This window comes from Mytilus trossulus, chromosome 6 (genome assembly GCF_036588685.1).
Source record: "Mytilus trossulus isolate FHL-02 chromosome 6, PNRI_Mtr1.1.1.hap1, whole genome shotgun sequence".
NCBI lineage: Eukaryota > Metazoa > Mollusca > Bivalvia > Mytilida > Mytilidae > Mytilus > Mytilus trossulus.
Window position 1 is genome coordinate 5,955,178 of NC_086378.1, and position 26,226 is coordinate 5,981,403.

The 26,226-nt window shown below is 33.2% G+C and overlaps 1 protein-coding gene across 1 annotated transcript in view; it reads left to right on the forward strand.

The window, feature by feature from the left end:
* LOC134722290 (uncharacterized) overlaps positions 1-26,226 on the forward strand; it is a 122,043-nt gene that overhangs the window by 39,551 nt on the left and 56,266 nt on the right. Inside the window, exons 25-51 of the mRNA XM_063585899.1 lie at positions 4,023-4,253; positions 4,740-4,952; positions 5,384-5,614; positions 6,150-6,362; positions 6,724-6,951; positions 7,477-7,716; positions 9,479-9,706; positions 10,224-10,454; positions 10,887-11,117; positions 11,352-11,546; positions 11,995-12,225; positions 12,677-12,886; positions 13,507-13,734; positions 14,441-14,683; positions 15,129-15,359; positions 15,853-16,047; positions 16,878-17,105; positions 17,771-17,983; positions 18,383-18,604; positions 19,173-19,376; positions 19,731-19,961; positions 20,421-20,633; positions 21,339-21,566; positions 22,037-22,249; positions 22,697-22,924; positions 24,009-24,221; positions 24,735-24,962. Coding sequence (XP_063441969.1) covers positions 4,023-4,253; positions 4,740-4,952; positions 5,384-5,614; positions 6,150-6,362; positions 6,724-6,951; positions 7,477-7,716; positions 9,479-9,706; positions 10,224-10,454; positions 10,887-11,117; positions 11,352-11,546; positions 11,995-12,225; positions 12,677-12,886; positions 13,507-13,734; positions 14,441-14,683; positions 15,129-15,359; positions 15,853-16,047; positions 16,878-17,105; positions 17,771-17,983; positions 18,383-18,604; positions 19,173-19,376; positions 19,731-19,961; positions 20,421-20,633; positions 21,339-21,566; positions 22,037-22,249; positions 22,697-22,924; positions 24,009-24,221; positions 24,735-24,962 — 6,000 coding nt within the window. The remainder of the gene's footprint in view (positions 1-4,022; positions 4,254-4,739; positions 4,953-5,383; positions 5,615-6,149; positions 6,363-6,723; positions 6,952-7,476; positions 7,717-9,478; positions 9,707-10,223; positions 10,455-10,886; positions 11,118-11,351; positions 11,547-11,994; positions 12,226-12,676; positions 12,887-13,506; positions 13,735-14,440; positions 14,684-15,128; positions 15,360-15,852; positions 16,048-16,877; positions 17,106-17,770; positions 17,984-18,382; positions 18,605-19,172; positions 19,377-19,730; positions 19,962-20,420; positions 20,634-21,338; positions 21,567-22,036; positions 22,250-22,696; positions 22,925-24,008; positions 24,222-24,734; positions 24,963-26,226) is intronic.

A 26,226-nucleotide genomic window follows, 5' to 3' on the forward strand; every position in this document is an offset into this window, starting at 1 on the left:
TATCGGATTCGATTCCGGCAGTGGATAAGGGTAATCCCTGGTTTGGCTATTACTAGTAACTAAATAAATCCAGACAGGTGACAAAATAGATCTTTGCATGGTTAATAAAATTAATATAAAAACTAGAATTGAAAACCAAAAGATATATGCTGAGACCACTATAACATAGTAGTCTCAGATATATGTAAAAGAAAGAAAAAGCAGAAAATATTTTGTACACCAATTTTAATGTCAAAATCCAATACAATGTGACAGCTGGGAACAGTTTATCTAACAGTTTATTTTTTTTATCAGTGATCAATGTTGGTAATGCATGTTATATGCTTTTCAAGTTAAACATATTACTGCAATTTCAAGGGGTATTTTTTCTTCTCAATTTTGATAGGTCAGTTAAAATATCTGGAAGTTTCTTATTTCAAGGTATATTTTTTTCTTCTCAATTTTGTTAGGTCAGTTAAAATAGCTGGAAGTTTCTTATATAAAAAAAGATGTGATATGATTGCCAATGAGACAACTATCCACAAGAGATCAAAATGACCAAAACTTGGTAACGGTCAAGATCCCCACCCTAAACCATATATACATGTATGGGACAATATAACATATAACGGTCGAGATCCACAATTTAAACAATATATATTTATGTATGGGACAATATTACAAATCAAATGAATTATAAGGGGGTCCCTATGGTCACTGTGCACCTTCCTGTTTGAGAACTTGGAAAAATTCGTGATCATCACAACTTAACCATATATACTCATGTATAAGACTATATAACAAATCAAATGACATATAGGGGAAGTCCCTGTGGTCACCCTACCCCTCATGTTTAAGATCTTTGAAACAGTTGAGATCCCCAACTCTAAATTAAATGAAATATAGGGAGAGTCCCTGCAGTCACCTGATTGAGAAATTGGAAACAGTCGAGATCCCCACCTTTAAATTAAACCATATATATTCATGTATGAGAAAAAAATCAAATGAAATAAAGGGGGAGTCCTTAGGGTCACCATACCCACTCCTGTTTGATAACTTAGAAACAGATGAGATCCCCACCCCTCAACCATATATATTCATGTATTGGACAATAAAACAAATCAAATGAAATAAAGGGGAAGACACTGGGGTCCCCCACCCCCTCCTGTTTGAAAACTTGATAACGGTCGAGATTCCCACCCATAAACCATATATATTCATGTATGGGACAATAAAGTAGAGTACAAATGAAAAATAGGGATAGTCCCTAGGGTCACCCCACACCCTCTTGTGTGTGTTTTGAGAACTTGTAAAAGATTGAGATACCAAAGCCTAAACAATATTCATTCCTGTTTGTCATTTCCAAAAAAGATTGAATGACATACAAGGTCAATCTCATAGGCGACACATATGCATATCATTTTGCTAGACCCTAACACCTGTCATTTTATTACAAACTTAGACATCATGGACTTGGGGTGAAGGTGGGAGTCATTTACATTTATCAGTCAGACCTCAGCATTGATCCCTGTAGTAGTAAACATTTGTCTGATTTGTGTCTCATAACTTTTGTTTGTACTGTACAACACACACTCAGTTTTCTTTCCAGGGAAGCAAGTCCTTTCATACTTTTACAAGCTCGTAATAAAGTCAACTTGAACTACTAACAGTCAACATATACGAACAATTACGATCAACTAGAAGAACTGCAATCATTGCAAATTTGTACCAATGCTGACTCATGAAAGACTCATGACCATTTGTGGTCATGTGCGTTGCTATTGTAAACCTTGATAAAATATGAATTATTTGCCTTAATGTTTTTTTCATTAAATGAACATAAATGTACAATTATATATGAATGTTTAATGTTTGTTCTTTTAAATCTTTAAAAAAAAGTTGAAACAACATTGCCACAGTTTTCATAATTATGTTTGCCTTGGTTTTTGATTAACTGCATACAGTGCTTACAGCGCTTTGATTAATTATGGAATTTGCATAATTTCTTGTGTTTAATTTTTTTTAATTAATTCCATGTTTATTTGGTATTATGATCTTTTGAGCTTTTAATAACACTTTCCATGCAATGTATTTTGGTTAGATAATAATGTTGTGCACGGCACAGTACATTCTATTGAAAATATACTATTTTCTTTGTAATAGAAAGTGTTGTGCACAGCACAGAACATTTCAGTACAGAATAAGCATGGAATTTATTAAAAATTTCAATAACAAGAAATCAAGCAAATTCCATAATTAAAAATAATTGCAAGTTCAAATAATAGCCTGTTAGAAGTACAAAGAGGGGAGATAACAAAAGTACTAAGAGCTGATATCAAAGGTATAATAAGGGAGATATCAAAAGTACAAAGAGGAGATAACAAAAGTACAAAAGGGAGATATCAAAAATACAAAAGGGAGATATCAAAAGTACAAAGAGGAGATAGATAAAAAGTACAAAGGGCGCAAGTTCCATATCAGGAATGTCGCCTTCCAAAACATCAATATTGTAACAAACCGCCGCCACAGGCCGAGTAATTGTGGAAGGGTCTGTTGACAAGTTTTGGGGCTCTCGTCAGGAACATTCTGCATCTTGGGGTTTTTCCTTTTTCTACCTCTACAGACGAATGGATGCCAGGCCATGCACTCATATTACTCAGTCCATAAACGATAAGTTCGAACGTATATTAAATTTATTATTACATGTTCATATATCATATATATACACGGACAAATGCAAACATGCAGACGCTTAATCAGTAATCAGTTTTCGGGTCATTTAGGTCACTCAGTGTGGTGGGGGATAACTGCCGCTATATTTACATTTCCTTAAAAATACTTCATCTTATATTATTAAAGCATATTAACCTGGTAGGCTTTTCTGTTGGGCTAGGTCTGGTAAAGATAAACTTTCAGGTTGTTACTTAAGCTACTAGTTAGGCTTGAGCTAACAAGTTATCCGCCATTTCACTGAGTGGAACCTTATTTATATACTTTTGAGATCCCTGAAAGCCAATCGAAAATAAGGGATCTAGCCAGGGATCCCTGAGGGCCAATGAGAACCCTGTCAGGACTGACAGGAAAATGTCCGATAAAATAGGGGCTTGACAGGAAAACCAGCACATTTGAAAATCACACGTAAAATGGACAGTAAATTGCCTGTTCTTTAATTATAATACAAATGAGCCAAAGTCCTAACTTTTCCTTTATTTAAATTTAGCAAAAGAAGCCTAAAACTTCGTTACTAGACTAGTTTCCAATTTCTAGCCGTGCGTAGGACTAGCAGACGCCGTGAGTACTGATACTAAATTCCAGCAGTAAACTGGTTACAATATAATCCCTAAGAAACTAATCTTTAACAGATATAAATAATGGAACCTTAATAAAACCATTAATGTGATGACTTATTTGTTACTCTTATAGAATACTTAAGAGATTTTAGATATATAATGACAACGACAAAAATATTTCCTACTGCGGTCACATGACCTGTAAAATGGCTCTTCACGGAGAAACAACAAAAATGGTTTGGACCGATAGAAAAACTTAAACATTTCCCTACTGAGACACTTTCAGGACTTATAATGGGTTGAACTATATCAGGTATATGCATATTTGTGCCAGACACCTTACAATCTATGAAAAATATTTTATACAGTAAAACGAGTTTGGTAAACAAGTGGAAGGGGCACTTGCCAAACAAAATGCATAAAGTTAAAAAGTTGCAAATATAATAGTATGTCCAATTCAAATAAATGTTCATAAAGTCAATAATATTTCTGTTGCAGGCCATCATCCAATAAAGTTTTCATTCATCTGTAGTTGACTTATTTCTTCTGTTGGCATAGTAAATTCCAGGTTGTAAATAAATATTAAATGTTATATTTGTCCAGTTGTTACAATATAATAATAATACAAAGAGATTACAGAAGTACAGAGAGGAAAAAACAGATGGTACAGAAGTATTACCACAAAGATGTTGTATGATAAGATGTGCAAAAAACTTTTTAAAGAAAATGTATAAAAATTTTAATCTATTTCAGGTGACTATCAACAGAACTTGTGTCAAGCTATCAACAAAACCTGTGATCCTTGTACAAAGAGACTTCCATCTTGTGTGGGGAAATCAGATGGATTAAATCCCATCCCTATCAAGATGTGGCAAGCAGACTATGTCAGATGTTATAAGAATAGAACAATGGCTGTCACCACATGTCCAACTGGAGAATACTTCAATCCTAGACTGGATAAATGTATGAAAGTTGTACAACCAGGTCAGTAATTTCTGTTTATATCTGGTGCAATTAAAAAAAGTTGTTTTTATGTAGCTATGGCCTACAAACTATACAAAGTTCTACAACTGATTACAGAAAATTTTAGCATTTGATATATAGATTCAACCATTGCACCAAATATGTTATGATATTTCTCCGCCTTAGGCAGATTTTACAATTTGAAATGTGAGGCTAATTACCAAGCATTTAAAATCATTTAAAATGTAAATTTAAGAGTGGAGAAATGTCTTAATACATGAGATGTAGTTGTGGAATCTGTTTCTCTCTAAGGAATTTCAACCAATAATTTTCCAAGAACAAAGATTTCTTAGAGATTGAAAAAATGTGACAATAGCATGAAAATTAGAGAAATTTAGTTTTTCAGTCAATACATGTACCAGATTGTTGTTAACCCCAATTTGAAGGCTGTATGTTCCATTTTATTGAAATTAAATTATAATCTGTAATGATTTGTTTCATTTTCAGTGGACATACCAGATTATTGTAAAGTCCACCCAACAGCTATGATACCAGACCCTACAAACTGTGCCAAGTTTTACAACTGTTCACAGAACATGGCCACTAAAACAGCAGTTACATCAGAGTGTAAATATCCTGACCTATTCTCTGATGTTATGCAGAAGTGTGAAAGATTCCAGAATGTGTCATGTAAAACCAGAAAGGAACCACAAGCACCTTGTAAGTTTCATACTTGAGAAATTGTTCTGATTGGGAATTTACAGAAAATTTGTGAATGAAAGATAGTTGGAAACGATTAGAATGCATTATATATGGTTATCAGGCTAAAAATCAGTTATTTAAGATGACAGATACTCATTGTAACACATTAATTCAGATTATGAGGGAGGAATTACTTTCAGCACCACCACCCTTATCATTTCTTAAATGTATTAAAGTATAGTATTCATAGATATTTTGGTTCCCAGATATAACATGGGAAAGTTCCCAGCTTAAGTACAAATGCATGATTTTTGTGTAAGGGGCAAAGCGAGGGGAGGGGTAGTTTGAAATTTTAGTATAAGTTTAAACTTTTAGAAGTTTTTGGCATATAAATGTTGAAAATATGCCACACAGCCTTTGTTTAGACCTAAAAGTCTTTTATTGCTCAGGTGAATATGACCAGAACTTGTGTAAGCCAGGAGACATGAACTGTGAAGTATGTCCTAAACGTTTACCCAGCTGTCGTGGACTACCTGATGGTGACGAAGCTGTCCAATCAGCTCTCTGGACAGATCTCTATGTCACATGTCTGATTAATAGGACCATGGCTGTCCATCACTGTCCTGTTGGTCAAGTGTTTGATCCTACCCAGTTACACTGTATCAGTAAAATACCAAAAGGTTAGCTATACTTGTTCTTGTCTCTATTGATGATATAATAAAAAAATATGAAAACCATGAATAAATTAAAATAACATTTACATATGTTTTACTTTTATTTTTCCTTGTAACCTTTTTAGAACAAATGTTGCTAAAGTAAGGTAGATGATAAAAACCTCCAAATTAAATCTAATTAGATGACTAAAAACAGAAAAATTAGTGAAGTCATTTGTTTGAAAAGCATGGTCAAAAATGTTTGCTAGGTAAAGTAGTCGAAGATGTTTATTAAAAACAACTGTTATAGAAATTATTGGTAACATTACTTTATGAAGCACCAATTTGAAGCAAACTAGATGTTTATAATTGAATTTTAAACAGAATTTATCTCATTGCAGCTCAATATAATTAGTTCTAAATCATTGCTATACCTCTATTTCATACAATTCATAGCTGCAGCAGCTGTTAAGATTTATAATTTTCCAGAAAACATTGATGCATTATCTCTTAAGGAAAAATAGAGAATTATATAATAAAACTTGCATGGAATATTTTCCAGGAAACATTGATGCCTTCTGTCTAGCTAACCCCACTTCTATAGTGCCACACCCAGACACTTGTGGTCAGTTCTACAACTGTTCAGCCATGTCCAAATATGGTCATCATCTCCAGGAATGTCAGTATCCAGATCTGTTTGATGATGTCAGTTTGACGTGTGCAGACTTTGAACATGTGAAATGTAACAAATCAAAACATGAACCAGAGGCCCCATGTAAGTATATAGTAATTTCATCTATTATTTTTCTTTGTCAGAAATGAGTATATATCTTTGTTATGAACTTGACAGAAAGAATTGCTCAATAAAAAATAATAAATTAAGAATAGAACAAGTTTTTTACCAAGAATATTTGTGAGTGTTCAATTTTAATGTACTACACCTCACAACCTGCTATGTATAATAAATGAATAAGGAGATATATATGGTATGATGGTCAAATTAAAACATTTATCGGAAAACTCCAATAATGGCTCAATAGTTGACAGTGGCACACATAGAATATTTTACTGAGCTTGCTTTAATATAACAATGCGTGTCTGAATTTAGTATCTAGACTTTACCTTTGTATTTTCAGGTGAATATTTACAGAACAGATGTAATGTATCAGATCCAAGTTGTCTCCCCTGTCCTAAACGTCTGCCATCTTGTATTGGACATCCAGATGGAGCCAATCCTTTCCCAAACAAATTGTGGAAGGCTGATTACATCACCTGTTACAAAAACAGAACATTGAATGTGACCCACTGTAGCCATGGTTACTTCAATTTAAGAACAGGAAGATGTCAAGATGATGTTCCAAAAGGTAGGAATACAAAGTACAAAGGTTTTCTGACTTAAAGTGGTATATAAATCTTCAGGGAGACAACTCTTTACAAATCAGCTAAACATTTTGATCACGTTCTATTGTTGTGGAAATATTAAACTTATCAGTGATTAAAATTGGTGTTTGTCAAACTGCTATATATCCAGTCAAATTTTTCAGATAAAGTGTGATTCAAGTTTTTTGAAATTTTTATATTTTTGTCAAAGGTCAAAGTAAATATGTTGTCAAAATTTTTTAAAAATTAAACAAGCAAAACTAATTTTTGTTAGGGTGTTTGGTACCACCTTAAATCATCATTTTGGAAAAATTTAACAAAAGGATTAAATGTGAAGAGCTAATATTTTGCCAGAAAGAATGAAAATATACTGACTTTTTTTATACAAACAAAAAATAACATGAACAGGAATAACCCATAAACAATATTTTAGAATTTTAGAGAATTCTTTTACCAAAGCTTTGATATTAAAGTACAAAAATATACATTTGACCTTTTTGAACTTACAGTTGATGTACCCAAATACTGCCAAGCAAATCCAACAGATATTTTACCAGATCCTGACAACTGTGCTCACTATTACAACTGTTCTATTGCTATGGCTACGACCTTCAGAAGTGGTACTCCAGTAGTCGTGAGTCAGAAACAGATGGAATGTCCTTACCCAGATCTGTATGATCCTGTACGGAGAATGTGTGCTAACTTCTCATCTGTAGACTGTAAACAACGAAAAGAACCACAGGCTCCATGTAAATTTTTATCAAAGCAGAAAATTTGGTTTTATTTTCAAACATTTAGTTTATATTTGCTATTAGATACTGACAACTGAAAATTCAGAAATTATTGCTATATATTTTTTTATTAGGGCCCCGCCAAAGGTGGGTCGCCCTATAGTGATCAGTCCGTCCGTCCGTCCGTCCGTCCGTCTGTCTGTCCGTCCGTCCGTAACACTTTCGTGTCTGCTCCATATCTAGAGAACCATGATGATTTCATACTTAATACTTAACATGATTATTAACCAACACCAGAGGGTGTGTCATGTTGTATGTACAACTTTCTAGGTCAAAGGTAAAGGTCAAAAACTTTGGTTTCAGTTGACAACCCTGTGTCCTGTTGTGAAGATCGTGTCCGCTCCATATCTAGATAACCATTATGATTTCAAAGATTATACTTGTCATCCATTTTAACAACCACCAGAGGGTGTGTCATGTTGTATGTACAACTTCCTAGGTCAAAGGTCAAGGTCAAAAACTTTGGTTTTTGAGTTGACAACCCCGTGTCCTGTGATGAAGATCGTGTCCGCTCCATATCTAGATAACCGTTATGATTTCAAAGTTTATACTTGACATCCATTTTAACCATCACCAGAGGGCGTGTCATGATGTATGTACAACTTCCTAGGTCAAAGGTCAACGTCAAAAAAACTTTGGTTTCAGTTGACAACCCTGTGTCCTGTGGTGAAGATTGTGTTCGCTCTATATCTTGAGAAATGTTATGATTTAAAATATTATACTTGACATCCATTTTAACCAACACCAGAGGGTGTGTCATGATGTATGTACCACTTCCTAGGTCAAAGGTCTGTCTGTCTGTTGGTCTGTCCATCGCTAACAAATTTGATCCACACTATATTTTGATTGGACAGCTGTTATTATTTCATACTTTATACCTGACAAACATTTTCAACTTAACATATATATTAACCAACACCAGAGAATGTGTCATAATGTATGCATTCTAGGTCTAAGGTCAGTCTGTCGGTCTGTCCATCCGTTCGTTGTTCTTAACAAATTGTGTCCGCTCTACCTCTCGAGAACCGTTAATATTTCATACTTTATACTTGGTGGGTCATAATATATTGAAGGCATAATTCTAAAAATATGTGACAAATATCAATTTGGCAGCACCTTTAAACATATTGTTCAAACATCAATCCATATATCCAGAAGTCACCTTAGATTAGTCAACAATGAGTTCACATGATGCAGTCATATCACTATTATACTATGAAAGTAAGATGAGAATATTTATCAGTTTTAACTTAAAATCTTAGATCAAAATCACACATGAGACTATGTAATAACTTCAAATAATGCTTCATATCAGATTATCCATGCAACTTATTTACCCCATGTTATTGACAGCGGGGCCCACAGAGATGGCTCCCATCTCAATGATATCTAGTTATTGCGCAAAATGCAACAGGGTAAATTGCAATAATTTAAACTTGCATTTTGAAATTTTTTTCATGAATTCAACAGGATTTTTTTCAATATTGCCAAAATTAAAATAACATTTAAGTCTTAAATGACAAAATTGCAATAATGAATGCATGCAATAATTTCTGAATTTACAATAATCTCAAGGTTTCAATATGCACACACATTGCATGGGACTATTAGATAGCTTTCTTGCACTTTGGTATAACATTATTCTGATGGGGAAAATGCCCCTTTTTGCTCTTTTGAATTACATATCTTGTGATTATACAACTGTCTTTTATCTTTCAAGGTGAATATGAACAGAATCTGTGTAAGCCTGGTGATGTCAGCTGTCCCCCTTGTCCAGACAGACTTCCATCTTGTGTTGGCATGCCTGATGGTCCCAACATGTTTACAGGTAGAGAATGGAAGGCTGATTATGCTATTTGTTATCAGAACAGAACTTTGGAATTAAAGAAGTGTAGTACAGGATATTTCCATCCAATAACACATGTTTGTACAGAGATTATAAACCATGGTGAGTACAGATTGATAGTTTATATAATTTGTTTTGATAATTTCTGATTTCAAAAGTTTGATTTAGTTGGTTAAATAAACCTGATTTCTTTAAAAAGCTCAAATTTTAGTCTTACTAAATGTATCACAATACTATTTTGATGTCTTGGAAAGTCAAGTTACCTTTAATTTGAATCAAATATATAAAAAAAGAAGATGTGGTATGATTGTCAATGAGACAACTCTCCACAAGAGACCAAAATAACAGAAATTAACAACTGAAGGTCACCATACAGCCTTCAATAATAAGCAAAGCCCTTACCACGTTGTCAGCTATAAAAAAAATTGAAATGGAAGTTTAATTTATATCAATGTGGATCTTTATGTCGTTGACAAAAGTTTTGGGAGTAGGAATGATATACAAGTTGAAATATCTACATCATTCATATTATCTACTCCAACTAACTCAGATATTTTGATTGAAATGAAATGAATTATTAAAAAGATAGATAATTTTTATGTTATATATTATATTATAGTTGATGTACCAGCATATTGCAAAGCCAATCCAAGGGAGATAATACCAGATCATGATAACTGTGCACATTATTTTGATTGTACAAAAGTAAACCAAAAAAGAACCACAAGAGCCATGACCACAGGTGGCGTGTCCGAGTGTAAATATCCTGACCTGTTTGATGCCCAAACGTTGACATGTCAGAGTTTTACAACAGTGACATGTCATGATAGACCAGAACCACAAGCACCTTGTAAGTTAGACTCATAAAATACAAAGATGTAAATGATTTGAAAAAAATTGATAAAACAAAAACCTAGCATTTGAAAGCTCTTAATCAACATCAACATAAAGATGTCTTCTTGAATTCTTCATCAGAGGTAACTTCTGGAGCTTTCAAGACATACCCTAAACAGAAATGTATACTTTTATAGGATATAAAGTCCTTATCACTGTTGATTGTTATTATTGACATGCAACATCTGTTTGACAACACTATGTAGGTGCCATGATAGCATTCTTCATTTATTTTCCTGCTTCATGGATTCTGAATGAACATCAATTATTTGATTGATAATACAAACATACTAAATGAGGACCAGATTTCCTGTCTCATCCCCTTTACATTAGGGCTTTGGGTATTTGAGCATCCTCCTTAATTGTATTTTCTTTGATGATTTTTCAGGTGATTATATCCAGAATTTATGTAACCCTGGTGACAGTACATGTGACAAATGCCCTAACAGACTGCCTAGCTGTGTTGGTCATTTGGATGGATTCCAGCCATTCCCTAATCACCTGTGGGAGGACAAGTACATACAGTGTTATAAAAACAGAACCATGAAGGTTGACCACTGTCCACTCAATCAGTTCTTCAATCCTAGAACACTAAAATGTGCTGATAAAGTTCAACCAGGTATAATTTTTACACAAATTGTAAAAATACTAATGTGATATTAAACTTTCAAAGTTTGAAATACATAAAAAAAAAAAAATGTATAAAAAATGTATCAAGAATATTTATGATTTCTGCCACCATCAAAAATGAGTAAACAAAAACGTGTTAAAATTCTAACAAAATTTTAATTGTATGACTAAAAAAAATTAAAAAGGCTACTAACAAAAACTAAAAGAATATTTACCATTTCAGTGGATGTGAAAGATTACTGTACTGTACACCCTACCTCTATGATACCTGATTATCAGAACTGTGCCATGTTGTACAACTGTACTGATGGTACACATACAGAATGTACCTACCCAGACCTGTACAATGTACAGACACAGATGTGCCAGAACTTCTTGACAACCAGATGTGATGGCAAACAAGAACCACAAGCTCCTTGTATGTATATATTTTTACAAATTATGTCTTGGATAGAGGAATGTCTCATTGGCACTCATACCGTGTCTTCTTAAATCTATATACATTATACTAATTTTGTTGATTTAGTACCTTACTGATGAAATTTGATAATTCACTTGATGATGTTTTTTAATGAACTACAAACTTGCTGTTTCAAAGTCTCCCATTAATAGATAAGTTTGTGAAGACCAAGTATTTTATTATTAAAATTAAAAGAGATGTAGGATAAACATCATTGAGACAGTCACAAAAAATGTAATTTAATCCCCACCCAAAAAAAAAAAAACTAACAAAAAAAATAAGGAAAAAAGTACTGTTCACATTAAACAAAAAGTATTTTTGAAAGTTGAGATATTTAATTATAAAACAAAGGCATAACTTTGTATGATCTGTCTACTTGTTTGACTCTTTTACTTTTTGTTTTCAGGTGAATATGATCAGAACTTGTGTCCAGCAGGTGACCAATCCTGTAAACCTTGTCCTGAACGATTACCTAGTTGTCGTGGCTTACCTGATGGAGACCGACCAGTAGCCACAGCCCTTTGGACCAATGTTTACGTCACATGTTTACATAATCGTACAATGGCTGTCAGAAATTGTCAACCAGGGTCTGTCTTCAATCCAGTCACTCTACAGTGTATGTCAGTGGTGGCTAAAAGTAAGTTACTTTATTGTTAAAAATTGAATTAACACATTAAAAAATGAAGTCTATCGTCTAGGTCCACCTAAAATAAATAGCGCAAGATATTGAAAAAACATGATCAATATTTTGGAGAGTTTTCATGGATTTGAAATATACAGGAATACATATTCTATCTAAAATTGTCATACTGGCATGAAAAAGGTGAATGCAGTATCTGTCAGTGAATAAACTATCTGTTAAGTGGATTAATATGCAGACTAAATTTTACTTAATTCCTCATTTTATTTAGGCGAAATAAATGATTAAATACAACTCTCTTCAATTTAAAGTTACCTACAGAATACTAATTTAAAGTTAATGCTGATTTTCTTTATTTATGACAAGGAAACACATTGTTATGTCAGATTTCTACATGGTAATTAAATAATAACTTTCCATATCTTTATTTTCTTGTTTATAATTTCAGGTAATGTAGATAATGTTTGCGGAGCTAATCCAACGATGATAAAACCAAACACCAATAACTGTGGTCAGTATTATAACTGTTCCGCTGTTACTCAGTATGGTCACCATCTGATGGAGTGTACATATCCTGACCTGTTTGACCCTATCACTGGTCAGTGTAGAGAGTTCTATAATGTACAGTGTGACCACAAACATGAACCAATGGCACCTTGTAAGTTTAATCATTGAAGGAGGAATACTCTCAGCTATTTATCTTTGATATATATTAATACTGACATATTCACAAATACCACATTTTTACAGCATTTTTTTTAAGATGTCTTAACTATAGTATGTAAATGGTTTGTTGTATTGATTGGACATGGCAAAATGTTAAAACTGATAGCGAGATTGTCCACAAGTAACATTCTAGATCAAAGGACAGAGTGTAATCTTAAGAATTAGGAAGTTTGACATTATTTTAATCTGAATAATAATATTTCTCAATGAGCTTTTATATTGGTTACCTTTCACATTTATTAAATCTTAACGACAAACTCATTATATACTATATAAAATGTTGTACATATACAAAAACATTTGTGTCTGAAATGTCATATGACCATTTTGGATACTGTGAATTCATTAATATTCATTGGGAACAAATACTTGTTTATTTCTTACAAAGGAATTAGAATTAAAATATTCTATTTACATATATGCAGACTTAGATACATAGTTTCTTCTTTCCATGAAAATTGGTACCCACTAAAAGATAGATGAATATCTCATATGAGAAGAATTTAGGTCATACAAAATTTTGTGCTCTCATTTCATTATTTTCCCTTTCAGGCGAATATCTACAGAATTTGTGCCAGCAGTCTAACACAAGTTGTGCCCCTTGTTCTACCAGACTACCCTCATGTGTAGGATTACCTGATGGTACTAACCCATTCCCTGGGAGAATGTGGAAGTCTGACTTTATCAAATGTGACAGAAATAGGACTGTTGAAATAACACATTGTAAATCGGGATACTTTCATCCCAGGAAAATGATATGTACTAAGGAAGTTATTCCAGGTAATGGAGCAAAGAATATTTCTTTGATTGTAATTTATTGTAAACTTTATTTAAATGTATTGCACTTTATGGCATACTCATAGCCAGGGGGTTCGGGGGTTCGGACGAAACCCCCCTTAAAATCAAATAAGCACTGTTTAAGTCAACAGTTTGTTCAAATTGTGACTGTTAAAGTCGAGTTTATTAGTCCAACGAACCCCCCTCCCCACTCCCCCCCCTTGGATATTCCTGGCTATGGGCCTGAATGGGTACTTCTCAAACTAGCTGAATGATGGAAGTTTATGCTTAAATATATCATTGGAATCCTACTCTTTGATTTTACTAATGTAAGGAATTAAATCTCATGCACATATCCCAAACATACACATTTTAAAACACAGAACAAATAACATTCATGTTAACAATACAGGGAATTGTTTGGCTTCCACCATTTGTTTAACCCATATTGTAAAGTCTGCTGTAAAATGCTCTATGATTAAAACAAAATGTGAAACAATTCAGATCAGAAAAAAACCAAATGGCTAATATGCATGTATTAATATTTTTGATTATGTTGTTTGTTTCTACTTAACAGACTAAATATATTCTAGTTATATATTTAGTTATAGTTGCTTGAATATAATAAAAATGGTTAACCTGTTTAATATTAATTGATGTAAAGTTTCTACTCTGGTTCAGACATTTCATGCATCATGTATAACTTCAGTTGATATTCCTGATTATTGTGGAGCCAACCCAAGTGATGTGTTACCTGACCCAGATAATTGTGGTAGATATTATAACTGCTCCATGTCTCCTGGTCACGGCACCAAAAGGTCAATGTCACCACTAAAGATATCAGCCTATCACATAGAATGTAGATATCCAGATTTGTTTGATCTAGCAACCATGCAGTGTGCTGGGTTTGAAACTGTTAATTGTCCAAATAGGAAGGAACCACAAGCTCCATGTAAGTATTTTTTAAAAATGTCCATAATCAGATTTATTATAATTCTTTCCAATTTATATATTATGTATAGTTTACTGCTTTTGTATTACAGTCTGAGCACATGATTACTAAATTATAAAAAAGCTAGGATTATGGTGAAGTCATAATTTAGCTGAACAATATATTTCAGTTTTGAAATAAAGGTTTCTTACTTAAAAAATGTTTTCAAAATTTGTGTATGTTATTTTAATTGAGTTCTTATTTGAGATCTTGATATTTTTTTTGGCTAATAAGAGAACTTTTTAAGCTGGCATGAAGAAGATGTTAGCGAAAACAATCCCACCTCTTTAGTCAAAATAGTTGCTGTGATTTAATATAGATACATCTATTCATTGATTTGAGAATTATTAGAATGTAAAAACAAAAACTAAACAAACTTATTTACATGCATGTACTTTGTGTCTAGGTGAATACCAGCAGCATATATGTTCACCCGGAGATCTGTCCTGTACTAGATGTCCAGATAGACTACCAACTTGTGTTGGGTTATCAGATGGACCTCATCCAGTACCCACTAAGCTCTGGATGACAGGCTTTATTGTTTGTTATAAGAACAGAACTGTCAATGTTACAAACTGTGCTACCCATGAATATTTCAATCCCAGACTCAATAGCTGTATGAAGAAAGTTATTCCAGGTAACTTATTAGAATTTTATATGATATATAAAAAGGAGATGTGGTATAGTTCCTATTGAGACAACTTTCCATCTAGAGTTCCTATACCAGTATGTGGAAATTAGCAATTATAAGACTGTAGAGCCTTTAACAATGAGAAAAACCATACTTTATGGTCCACTAAAAAGGTCTGTAATGAAAAATGTGAAACCATTGAAACAAGAAAACCAATTTCCTTATTAAAAAAAACAATTTATGAAAAACAAATAGTAACCGAGACAACCACTGAAATTACAGGCTCCTGACTTGGGACAGGCACATAAAGAATCTGGCAGGGCTAAACATGTAAGTGAGAGCTCTCTGGTTTTATTGCATAAAAGAATTGATGTAACTGAATTGAAAATATACTTGCAGTGTCTTTTGAGGTTTTGATTTCTCACAAGAACTCTGACCAGCTGAAAAACGACAAGTCACAATTGACTCTACAACATTGTATTTATTTGTTATGTTACAGTTGATGTTCCTGAGTACTGTAAGGCCCACAGGACAGCTGTGTTACCAGATCCAGATGACTGTGCTAAATATTATAACTGCTCGTCTACAAAACATCAGGAGTGTAAATACCCTGACCTTTATAATCCCTCAACATTGTCATGTGACAAATTCACATCTGTATCATGTGATAAAAGACAAGAACCACAAGCTCCATGTAAGTATTTATATAAGACTATAATCAAGTCAATCAGTTTTCTCTTACTCCTCAAATGTGTGTGCAGTAGCAAGTTCCAATTTTAAAATCATGGCTTCAATAGGAGGTAATTAAAATCATGACCTTTTGTATTCAAGAGAATTATGCTATTACAAGAATAGTAAGGTTGTTAGGTTTGAAGTTATAAAAAACATTACTGTACAGGCAAACCAGATTGAAAATATAGCTGCAACACTAATATTTATAAATAATGTTTGTTTTAAAATCTTACTATTGATGATTTTTATACCCCTCACTTTAAAAAAGGGAGGGTATACTGTTTTACCTCTGTCTGTCCTTCCATCAGTCAGTCAGTCCAGTCCATCAGTTCGTCAGTCAGTCCATCCGTCCGTCTGTCCGTCCCATGAATATTTTTCGTCGCATTTTTCTCAGGAACTACAATACAAGGATTTCTGAAATTTGGTTTCAGGGTTTATCTAAGTCAGCTATACCGGGTGATGCGTTTCAGATTGATCACTTGACAACTTCCTGTTTACTGAACACTTGTATGATTTTACACCTGATAGCCAAGTTGAAAATTTTCGTCACATTTTTCTCAGGAACTACAATACAAGGATTTCTGAAATTTGGTTTCAGGATTTATATAAGTCAGCTATACCATACCGTGTGATGCGTTTTCAGATTCATCACTCGACAACTTCCTGTTTACCAAACACTTGCTTATTTTTACCTTATTAATATTATCCACTTGCGGCAGGGGAATCATCAGTGAGCAGTAGCTCGCAGTTTCACTTGTTGTGATATTTAATATAATGGTACTTTATCAATAGGTCAATATGACCAGAACAAATGCCCAGCTTCAGACCCCAACTGTAAGCCATGCCCAAAGAGACTACCTAGTTGTATAGGATTACCTGATGGACTGAATGTGTTCCCTGGAAAGTTATGGAAGACTGATTATATACAGTGTTATAAGAATAGGACCATAGATGTTAAAGTCTGTACTACAGGGTACTTCCATCCAGGACAGAAGATGTGTCTCACAGAAGTCAAACCTGGTAATATATTTATTCTTTTATAATGATTTTTGTTTTATATTTTTTGTTTTATATTGTGTGTGTTTTTTTATGTTTAGTTTTTTGTTTTGTTTATGTCAATTGACATTATTTTCTGATCCCATCATTTGTTATATCTATTCTGTTATTTTACTGATTATGTCCTATTCCCAGTTATTATATTTTGACTGCATGTTAGTTTGCATGGTGCCTTATACATGCATACACATGTACCCTAGCAATGTATCTGATCTGGCTCATTTTGAGTGCATGTAATTCCCTCAGATTTGTCTGTTACCTTGACCCTTTTCTTCAATTTCCAATATTTGAACATTGCTAAGATACTATTGCCTAAACTTATAAAGTTAAATCATTAATTTGAGCAATAAACTATTTTTATGCCCCACCTACGATAGTAGAGGGGCAGTATGTTTTCTGATCTTTGAGTCTGTTTGTTTGTTCGTTCAACCAACTTGAAACTGAGTACACATGTTCCCTACGATATGATCTTTCTAATTTTAATGCCAAATTAGAGTTTTGACCCCAATTTTACAGTCAACTGAACAGAGAAAATGACAGTGCAAGTGGTGCATCCGTGTACTATGGACACATTCTTGTTCTTTATTCAATCTGCAATCTAAGCTTAAATGTTTTTTTCTATTTTTCAGTTGATGTAAAGAATTACTGTAAAGCCAACCCATCAGACATTTTACCTGACCCAGATAACTGTAGTCATTATTACAACTGTACTCAGGTTAACCTGTCTACTATGACCACTAGTACAGAATGTGCCTATCCTGACCTGTTCTCACCTGTAACACAAAGGTGTGAGATGTTTACCTCAGTGAAATGTTTGAAACGTCCAGAGCCACAGGCTCCATGTAAGTACTGTTATTTAGGCATTTGCTAACAAAAAAATAGAAAAATTTAAACAGACATATATGCAAAAAAGTGGGTACTAGTTGCATATGTATTGTCACTATTGAAAAGAATGACAGTTTGAAGTATATTCAAATAAAGTTGTATGGTAGAAGAGAACTGTAGAAAATTATAATAAAAAAGGGATCAGTTTTGATATTGTGTATTGTACTGTTTAAGCAATTTGCTGTCTACATTATCATGTAAAAATAGTATGCATTTTATTTGTAAAATTTAAACCAGTTTTAACAGAAATTTTATCAGTTACACAAAAGGACAAAATCATGAATTCACCTGAAGTCACATGGTCAGTAAGAGATACATCTCTCTTAAAACTGTTAATTTGTTTTATATTTCTGAAGGTGAATATGAGAAGAACCTTTGTACTGGAACATCCTGCCAACCATGTCCTAACCGACTACCAAGCTGTGTAGGACTATCTGATGGTAACCATGCTTTCCCCGCTCAAATGTGGAAGTCAGGATACGTCACTTGTTATAAGAATAGAACCACCAATATCAGGAAATGTACGACTGGATACTTCCATCCAAGGAGACATGTGTGTATGGTTGATGTTGTCTTGGGTAAGCTATCTGTTTAGAGATATTCTTCAAGTTTTTGTATGGTGGTAGATGTCAGTTGGTTAGATCTAATGGGATACAGATGTTTCTTAATTTCAAACTTACAAAATAACTTGTGTTCAACCAATCACAAGTAACATTTTTGTTTCAAATTATGTATACTCTGTGTTAATTTGTTGCAGATATTGCTTTGTAAAATTCTGATTTAAGAAAAACAGGAAATACATGTATTGGTTTTAACTTACAGATATTGCTATTTAAAATTCAGATTCACTTAAAAAGAAATAATAGTTTTTAATTGTGAACAACCTTAAAGAATATGACTGCGCGTCTGGCATACTAAATTATAATCCTGGTACTTTTGATAACTGCATAACTTTCATGCCATTTCATTTAATGTGCCAGACTGATGTAAGAACTATCATAAATGATATTATCCAAGACCCTGATATATGTTACAAATGTTTGAATGCATTCCCCTTTCAGTTAATGCCCCTTTCTTTGGTAAGGCCAACTAACATGATATTCAGAACATTCCAGAGTTTATCTGTTTTATGTGTTGCCATTTCAGTTGACATTCCTGAGTTCTGTAAAGCCAACACAGCTGCTATTATCCCTGACCCTACAAACTGTGCCAAGTACTATAACTGTTCTGATCCTACCAGACAGTATACAAAGGAATGTAGCTATCCTGACTTGTTCTCCACAATAACACAGAGATGTGAGAGGTTCCAGATGGTGGGATGTAGAAAGAGACCTGAACCACAAGCTCCATGTAAGATAACATTTATAACATTTTAATTTCTAAAAAAAGGGAAAAAATCTAGTATAAAACGTGATTCTATAAAATTAATTTGCAAGCTTTTTAAATATTTTCATTTCTGAAAAAGGGGGAAAAATCTAGGATAAAACATGTTTCTATAAAATTAATTTGCAAGCTTTTTAAATATTTTAATTTTGAAAAAAGGGAAATAATCTAGTATAAAACACGTTTCTATGAAATATATATGCAAGCTTTTTAAATAAAGACTCTTGAATTAATATATATTCAGAGACCTTGTTGGTCTTGTCAAAAATTTTATCAAATACAAAGCATTGTATGAACTTACTTTTAAAAATCTTTATTTAGGTGACTACAACCATAATCTGTGTACTGTAAATGACCCCAACTGTCAGCCCTGTCCATCAAGACTTCCTAGCTGTGTTGGTATACCTGATGGTGATCGTCCATTCCCAGCACATCAGTGGACTGACCTGTACATTACTTGTCTGACCAACAGAACTATAGCCATAAGACATTGTCCATCAGGGTCAGTGTTTGACCCCAGTAGACTGCAGTGTGTTAATAGGATTGAACAAGGTACAAGGCAATTAATTAAAGTCAATAGATTTCAGCTTAAGAATTTCCCCTGTTCAGTGTCATTTGACAGTTATATGACAATGAAAGTTAAGTTTCATTTTTATGCTTTATTACTTTGATATAAAGTCATTCTGACATGAAGACAAGCTATTTTGTTTCATTATAAAGGTGTCACACTATCGATGTTTTAAAGTGTCCTTGTTTCAATAACAGATGACAAAGATTGATGCATATCCTCAATTTAAACAGATATTTAGGAATACACACTATTTGTTCTTTGAGAAAGAACAGATTGGTTAAGCTGCTATCTGATAGACAAGAAGTTTTATGTATCCCATTAGTGCAAAGATAGTGATTTTCTCATATTATCTCATATTTACATTTTGAATAGAGACAGATATTTTTGTTTGTCTTTTTATTTCAGTTTTAGGTTAACTGTATCATATAATTTATTTGCAGGAAACTTGCAGAGTTTCTGTACTGCCAACCCAACAACTAAGAAAAGACATCCTACAAATTGTGCCAAATATATTGACTGTTCTACCAAATCTTCACCCTATGGTGACTATATAAAGGAGTGTACCTATCCAGATCTCTTCTCCAGAGTAACATTCAAATGTGAAAACTTTTCTACAGTTAACTGTATACCTCTACAGGAACCTTTAGCACCTTGTGAGTAACTTTAGCATTTTCCCACTTGTTATGCACCCACCGTAGTGGAGGGGCCATAAAGTGTTGCCCTTGTGCATCTGTATGCCCCAAAAATAGTTTCCATTCTCTACCTTCAGTTTACCACAACCATTTGTTATGACACTTATACTTATTGCTTATTACCAAGAAAAACACAGATCAAGTTTGAATTTGAATGGCATCAGTTTTTTTGTTCTAGAGTTATGCTCCTTTACAAATGGAAAATTGCTATATTTTTCATTTCCAATCTTTAACTTGAATCCAGTGTTATAAAACTTATTCACAATGCTTATTACCACACAACTCAGATCAAGTTCGATTTTGGTGGGGTAACTTTGAACTGTTCTGGAGTTATTTCCCTTTTTAATTTTATCTGCATGCAAGGGCATCATCTGTGTCCCATTGATACATTCTCCATCTATATTATCTGGCTCCTAACTGAAATTTTGAATTTTTAGGCAGTATTTTTAGGAAGTGTGCATTTAGTAACTGAACTCGATAAACATGATAAAGAATTTAATTCCTTTTGGACATCTTGTATTTCTTCCTAAATATTATGAAAATCATTCAACTTGACCTTGTTTTGTTATATGTTACAATATAATTTTTTCATGGCTAAAGATTTATAATTGAGCCTAAGGATCCAGGATTTTACTGTATTGAAAGTAAGAACTTCTCTATTTTCAGGTGAATATGAGCAGAATTTATGTAAACCAAATGATGCCAACTGTAAGCCATGTTCCTCTCGCCTACCAAGCTGTGTAGGACTTCCTGATGGAGTCAACTATTTCCCTGGGAAGCTTTGGACTGACTCCTTTATCAGATGCTTCAGGAACAGAACCATTTCTGTGGAGAAATGTCCTGATGGTTATTTCCATCCAAGACAACATCTCTGTGTTAAAACAGTAGACAGAGGTACTTAGATTATAATTTTCATACACTGTGTTGGTTAAAGTAGAAGGCTTATGTATTGTTGTGTTTGTTTGTTTGTTCAATGTCAGTCAGCTTTTTGTCTGTGCGGCTATACTGAAAACCAGTGATTGGTTTTCCATAAAACATTAATAAATCTTCATTACATTATGAACATTTCAACCTTCTATTTTTAAAATGGTTTCCTACAGCAAAACTAAGACTTTGCCATTATCAACGAAAGGGATAGGAGGGTTTTTCAACTTCTATTGATGATATTGAAAAATTCAAGAATAGGACTTCTGATTTCACTTTTTGAAAAAAAATTATGATATGTTCTTATGAATTATTTATTTTTATTGTAGATTGTTTTTCAATGTTCTATAGTTTCTAATATTGAAAAAAAACTTAAATCGGTGTTTAAGCCAAATAAATATCAACTCATAAGTACACATGAAGTTTATGTTGTCTTGTAGTGGACACCCCTGACTACTGTCAATCTCATCTTGATGCTGTGTTACCTGATCCTACCAATTGTGGACACTATTTCAACTGTAGCTTCTTAGCCACACACAGATCTATGGAGATATCAGAATGTAAATACCCAGAACTATTTTCGGTCACGAGCAGGCGATGTGAACCTTTCTACAATGTCCAGTGTCAAAACAGATATCAGCCACAAGCACCTTGTGAGTATTCTTAAAACTTGTAAATATTTTCAAAAATAATGTCATAATGAACATGTGGTAGCAATAGCTTTTTACTATTTTTAGAATGTGTTGATGTATTTAGATAAGAGAAGACCCAGTTTGAAACATCTTGGATAATTTTGATATGTTAACATTATTTTTCTGTTTGTGAAATTGTGTAAATAAATTGCTTGCTTAACAGGACTTTTTTTTATTGAAAATCTTATAGGAATGTTGATTTACAGTTGTTAAGTTGAATAAAATAAAAGTGTTTTTGTTTAAAACTTTGTACTTGATAATGATTATGAAGGGCCTTACGTTATAAAAGCAACAGGCTGCAAAGCAACATGAAATCTTCACAAAAAAGTATACCATATTAATCTTGAATATGAAGCATGAAATTTTGATTGTGCACATGTTTCATTAAGATTGTTTACTCCATTTTAGGTGAATATGTACATAACTTATGTTTGACCTCTAACGTGAATTGTATACCCTGTCCTGGTAGACTGCCTAGCTGTAGAGGTTTACCTGATGGTCTACACAGCTTCCCTGGTAGACAGTGGATGGAGGATTATATCAGGTGTGATAGAAACAGGACAGTGGAAGTCAGTAGATGTCAGACTGGATACTTCAATCCTACAAGCAGAAAATGTACAACTCAACATGGACCTAGTAAGTATACTTCCAATGGTGGTTGTAAAAAACAAACTTTGTAATATTATTCTATTAAAAAAACGTTAAATTCAAATTATTTTTTTATGCCCCACCTACGATAGTAGAGGGGCATTATGTTTTCTGGTCTGTGCATCCATTCATCTGTTCGTTCGTCTGTTCATTCGTCCGTCTGTTCGTTCGTCCGTCTGTCCCACTTCAGGTTAAAGTTTTTGGTCAAGGTAGTTTTTGATAAAGTTGAAGTCCAATCAACTTGAACCTTAGTATACATGCGCCCTATGATATGATCTTCCTAATTTTAATGCCAAATTAGAGTTTTTACCCCAATTTTACGGTTCACTGAACATAGAAAATGTTAGTGCAAATTTCAAGTTAAAGTTTTTGGTCAAGGTAGTTTTTGATAAAGTAGAAGTATAACCAACTTGAAACTTAGTATACATGTTCCCTTTGATAAGATCATTCTAATTTTAATGCTAAATTAGAGAATTTATTCCAATTTCACGGTCCACTAAACATAGAAAATGATAAAGCGAGTGGGGCATCAGTGTACTGTGGACACATTCTTGTTTTACTTTTAAGTTGCTGTATGTAAAAAGTACTATTATTAAAAAAGAGTGAAAAAGTAACGCAACCAAGAAATGTATGTTTTGGGTATTTTGGGATGACACTTCTGTATTTCTTTAATTCTGACTTGTTAGCAAAATGCTGAAGGATATTTTCGTTTTCTTTTTTTTGAGAAATAAGACGTTAATGAAGGGAGATAATCTGGTCCTATATGTTTAAATTTAACTGTTATAACCACAAAATGTGTACTTCAGTTTTATTTCATGTATATACTTGTGTTGAAGACGCCACATTTGCTGGCAAAACATATAGACAAATAGAACTATTGCCATGTGGTAGATAATGGAGTGTTGTCTTTTAAAGCAGCATATTCTTATTGCAGTATCCACTTATTTTTACCATAGAGCCAAAATATGGAAAAAAGCACTCTTCACAATATATTTTAAATAAAAAACCACACATTTTTTGTAAACAATTTGTTTTGAATATCAATTCATTCTTCTATTATATATATTTTCAGACACAGTACCAGAATATTGCAAAGCCCATCCTACAGCTGTTTTACCTAAGGGAGATAACTGTGTCCAGTATTACAACTGTTCTGTAGGACTGACTAGATATGGTAGAAATGTGATGGAATGTACCTATCCTGATATGTTCTCCTCTGTTACTAGTCAGTGTGAGAGGTTTACATCTGTCTCATGTAAAGATAGACCAGAACATCAAGCACCTTGTAAGTTATATATAATCCTTGTAAATATTATTTGTTTCAAAATGAAATGACTCTTTAAAGTAGGATTATTTCAAGTTGTTTCCCTTGTACAGAATTGGCACTTTATAGGAATTTACATTAAACAATCTCAAACATATAAAAAATAATTGCCAATGAGACAAATCTACAACATACCCAAATGACATAGAAGTTTACAACTATATGTCACTGTACGGTCTTCTACAAATTTTGCATAGTAATTTCTTAAGGCTTGAAAGGACAAATGTAAAGCAATCAAACAAGCCTAATGTCCACATACGTGTATATCCATATAAATGTTTAATGATATTTGTCACTTTAGGCTTAATTATAAATCTTTAACAATAAAAATGATTTTGTAGCATATGCCAAAACAAAATAAAAGATTAAAGGATTTGTGAAATAATTTGGAAAAATAAACCCAAGATGTCCTAAAGGGAAAAAACTCTTTATGAATTATCAGTTTGATATCTATAACCAAATGTTTGTTTTTAGGTGACTACACACAAAATCGTTGTTATAATGACCCCACTTGTCAACCTTGCTCATCTCGCCTTCCTAGTTGTATTGGTCAACAGGATGGACAGCAAGCATTTACTGGACAGTTATGGACTGATCTGTACATCCAATGTCAACAGAATAGGACAGTAGCATTAGTACACTGTCCAAAATACCAAGTGTTTGATCCTCATAACAGGCATTGTATCAGTGCTAGAAATATCAGTAAGTTATTAGTAGGGCAAATGTCACAATCTTATCTGTAAGATAAGGGTAGAAGTGAGTTATTGTGACCTGCAAGTAAAATTGTGAAATCCTTATTAAGTTAAGTTGCTTCAGAAATTTTTATTTTGAAGTAGTTAAAACTATGTAGCATACCTTAGCCCTTTGCCTTGTGGTGCCTTGTCAAACAAAAATAATTTAATACCACTAAATTGACAGCAATACTTTAAAAGTAAACTACAGCTTCAGAACATTGTTACTAGGTTGCTCTTAAAGTCATTGGCATTACCATTCACTACAAACTGCTCAGAGTCTGAATTGACCAGTTTTTGTGCTCGACCAGTAAAATCGAGCACACATTTTACTCGACTAGTCTCGACATTGTCTCGACTGGACTTAACTGTACTTAAGTGTACTCGACTAGGTCTCGACTTTACTTAATTAGTCTGAAATGGTCTTGACCAAGGCTCGACCTGTCTCGACCTGTCTTGACTAGTCTCGACTCAGTCTGAACCAGTCTCGACCTGTCTCGACTCAGTCTGAACCAGTCTCGACCTGTCTCGACTCAGTCTGAACCAGTCTCTACCTGTCTCGACTGGTCTTGACCTTCAAATTTAGTTTTGACTGGTATAAAGAAGCCCATCTAACTAAATTAAATATTGATCTTACAAAGTTCTAGCTTATTAGGTAGTTTGATTACTGGCTGTGAAATAAAAAAAAATTTTTTTTTACCATAGGTAAAAATAAAAATTATTATATAAATTCAGATAGGCATCTTTAAATTTTCTAATAACTTTTTCAAATCAACTTGGATTTTCATCAAACTATGCACCTATCTAAGATATATATCAAGCTTACTGAATCCCATTTCATTTACTTTTTTGTTGTATAGCTATATGAAATTGAAGAATTAAAGTCATCTCTGTAAAAAAAAGCTAGGATTTGCAATTTGGACAAAATAGAGATAGGCATCTTTAATTTTGTTAATAACTTTTTCTACTCAACTTGGATTGTCATCAAACTATGCAGTTATCTTAGATATATATCAAGCTTACTGAATCCCATTTCATTTACTTTTGTTTTGTATAGCTGTAACATTTAAGAATTAAAGTCATCTCAGTAAAAAAAACTAGATTTGCAATTTGGACAAAATAGAGATAGGCATCTTTAATTTTTTTAATAACTTTTTCAAATCAACTTGGATTGTCATCAAACTATGCAGCTATCTTAGATAATATATCAAGCTTACTGAATCCCATTTCATTTA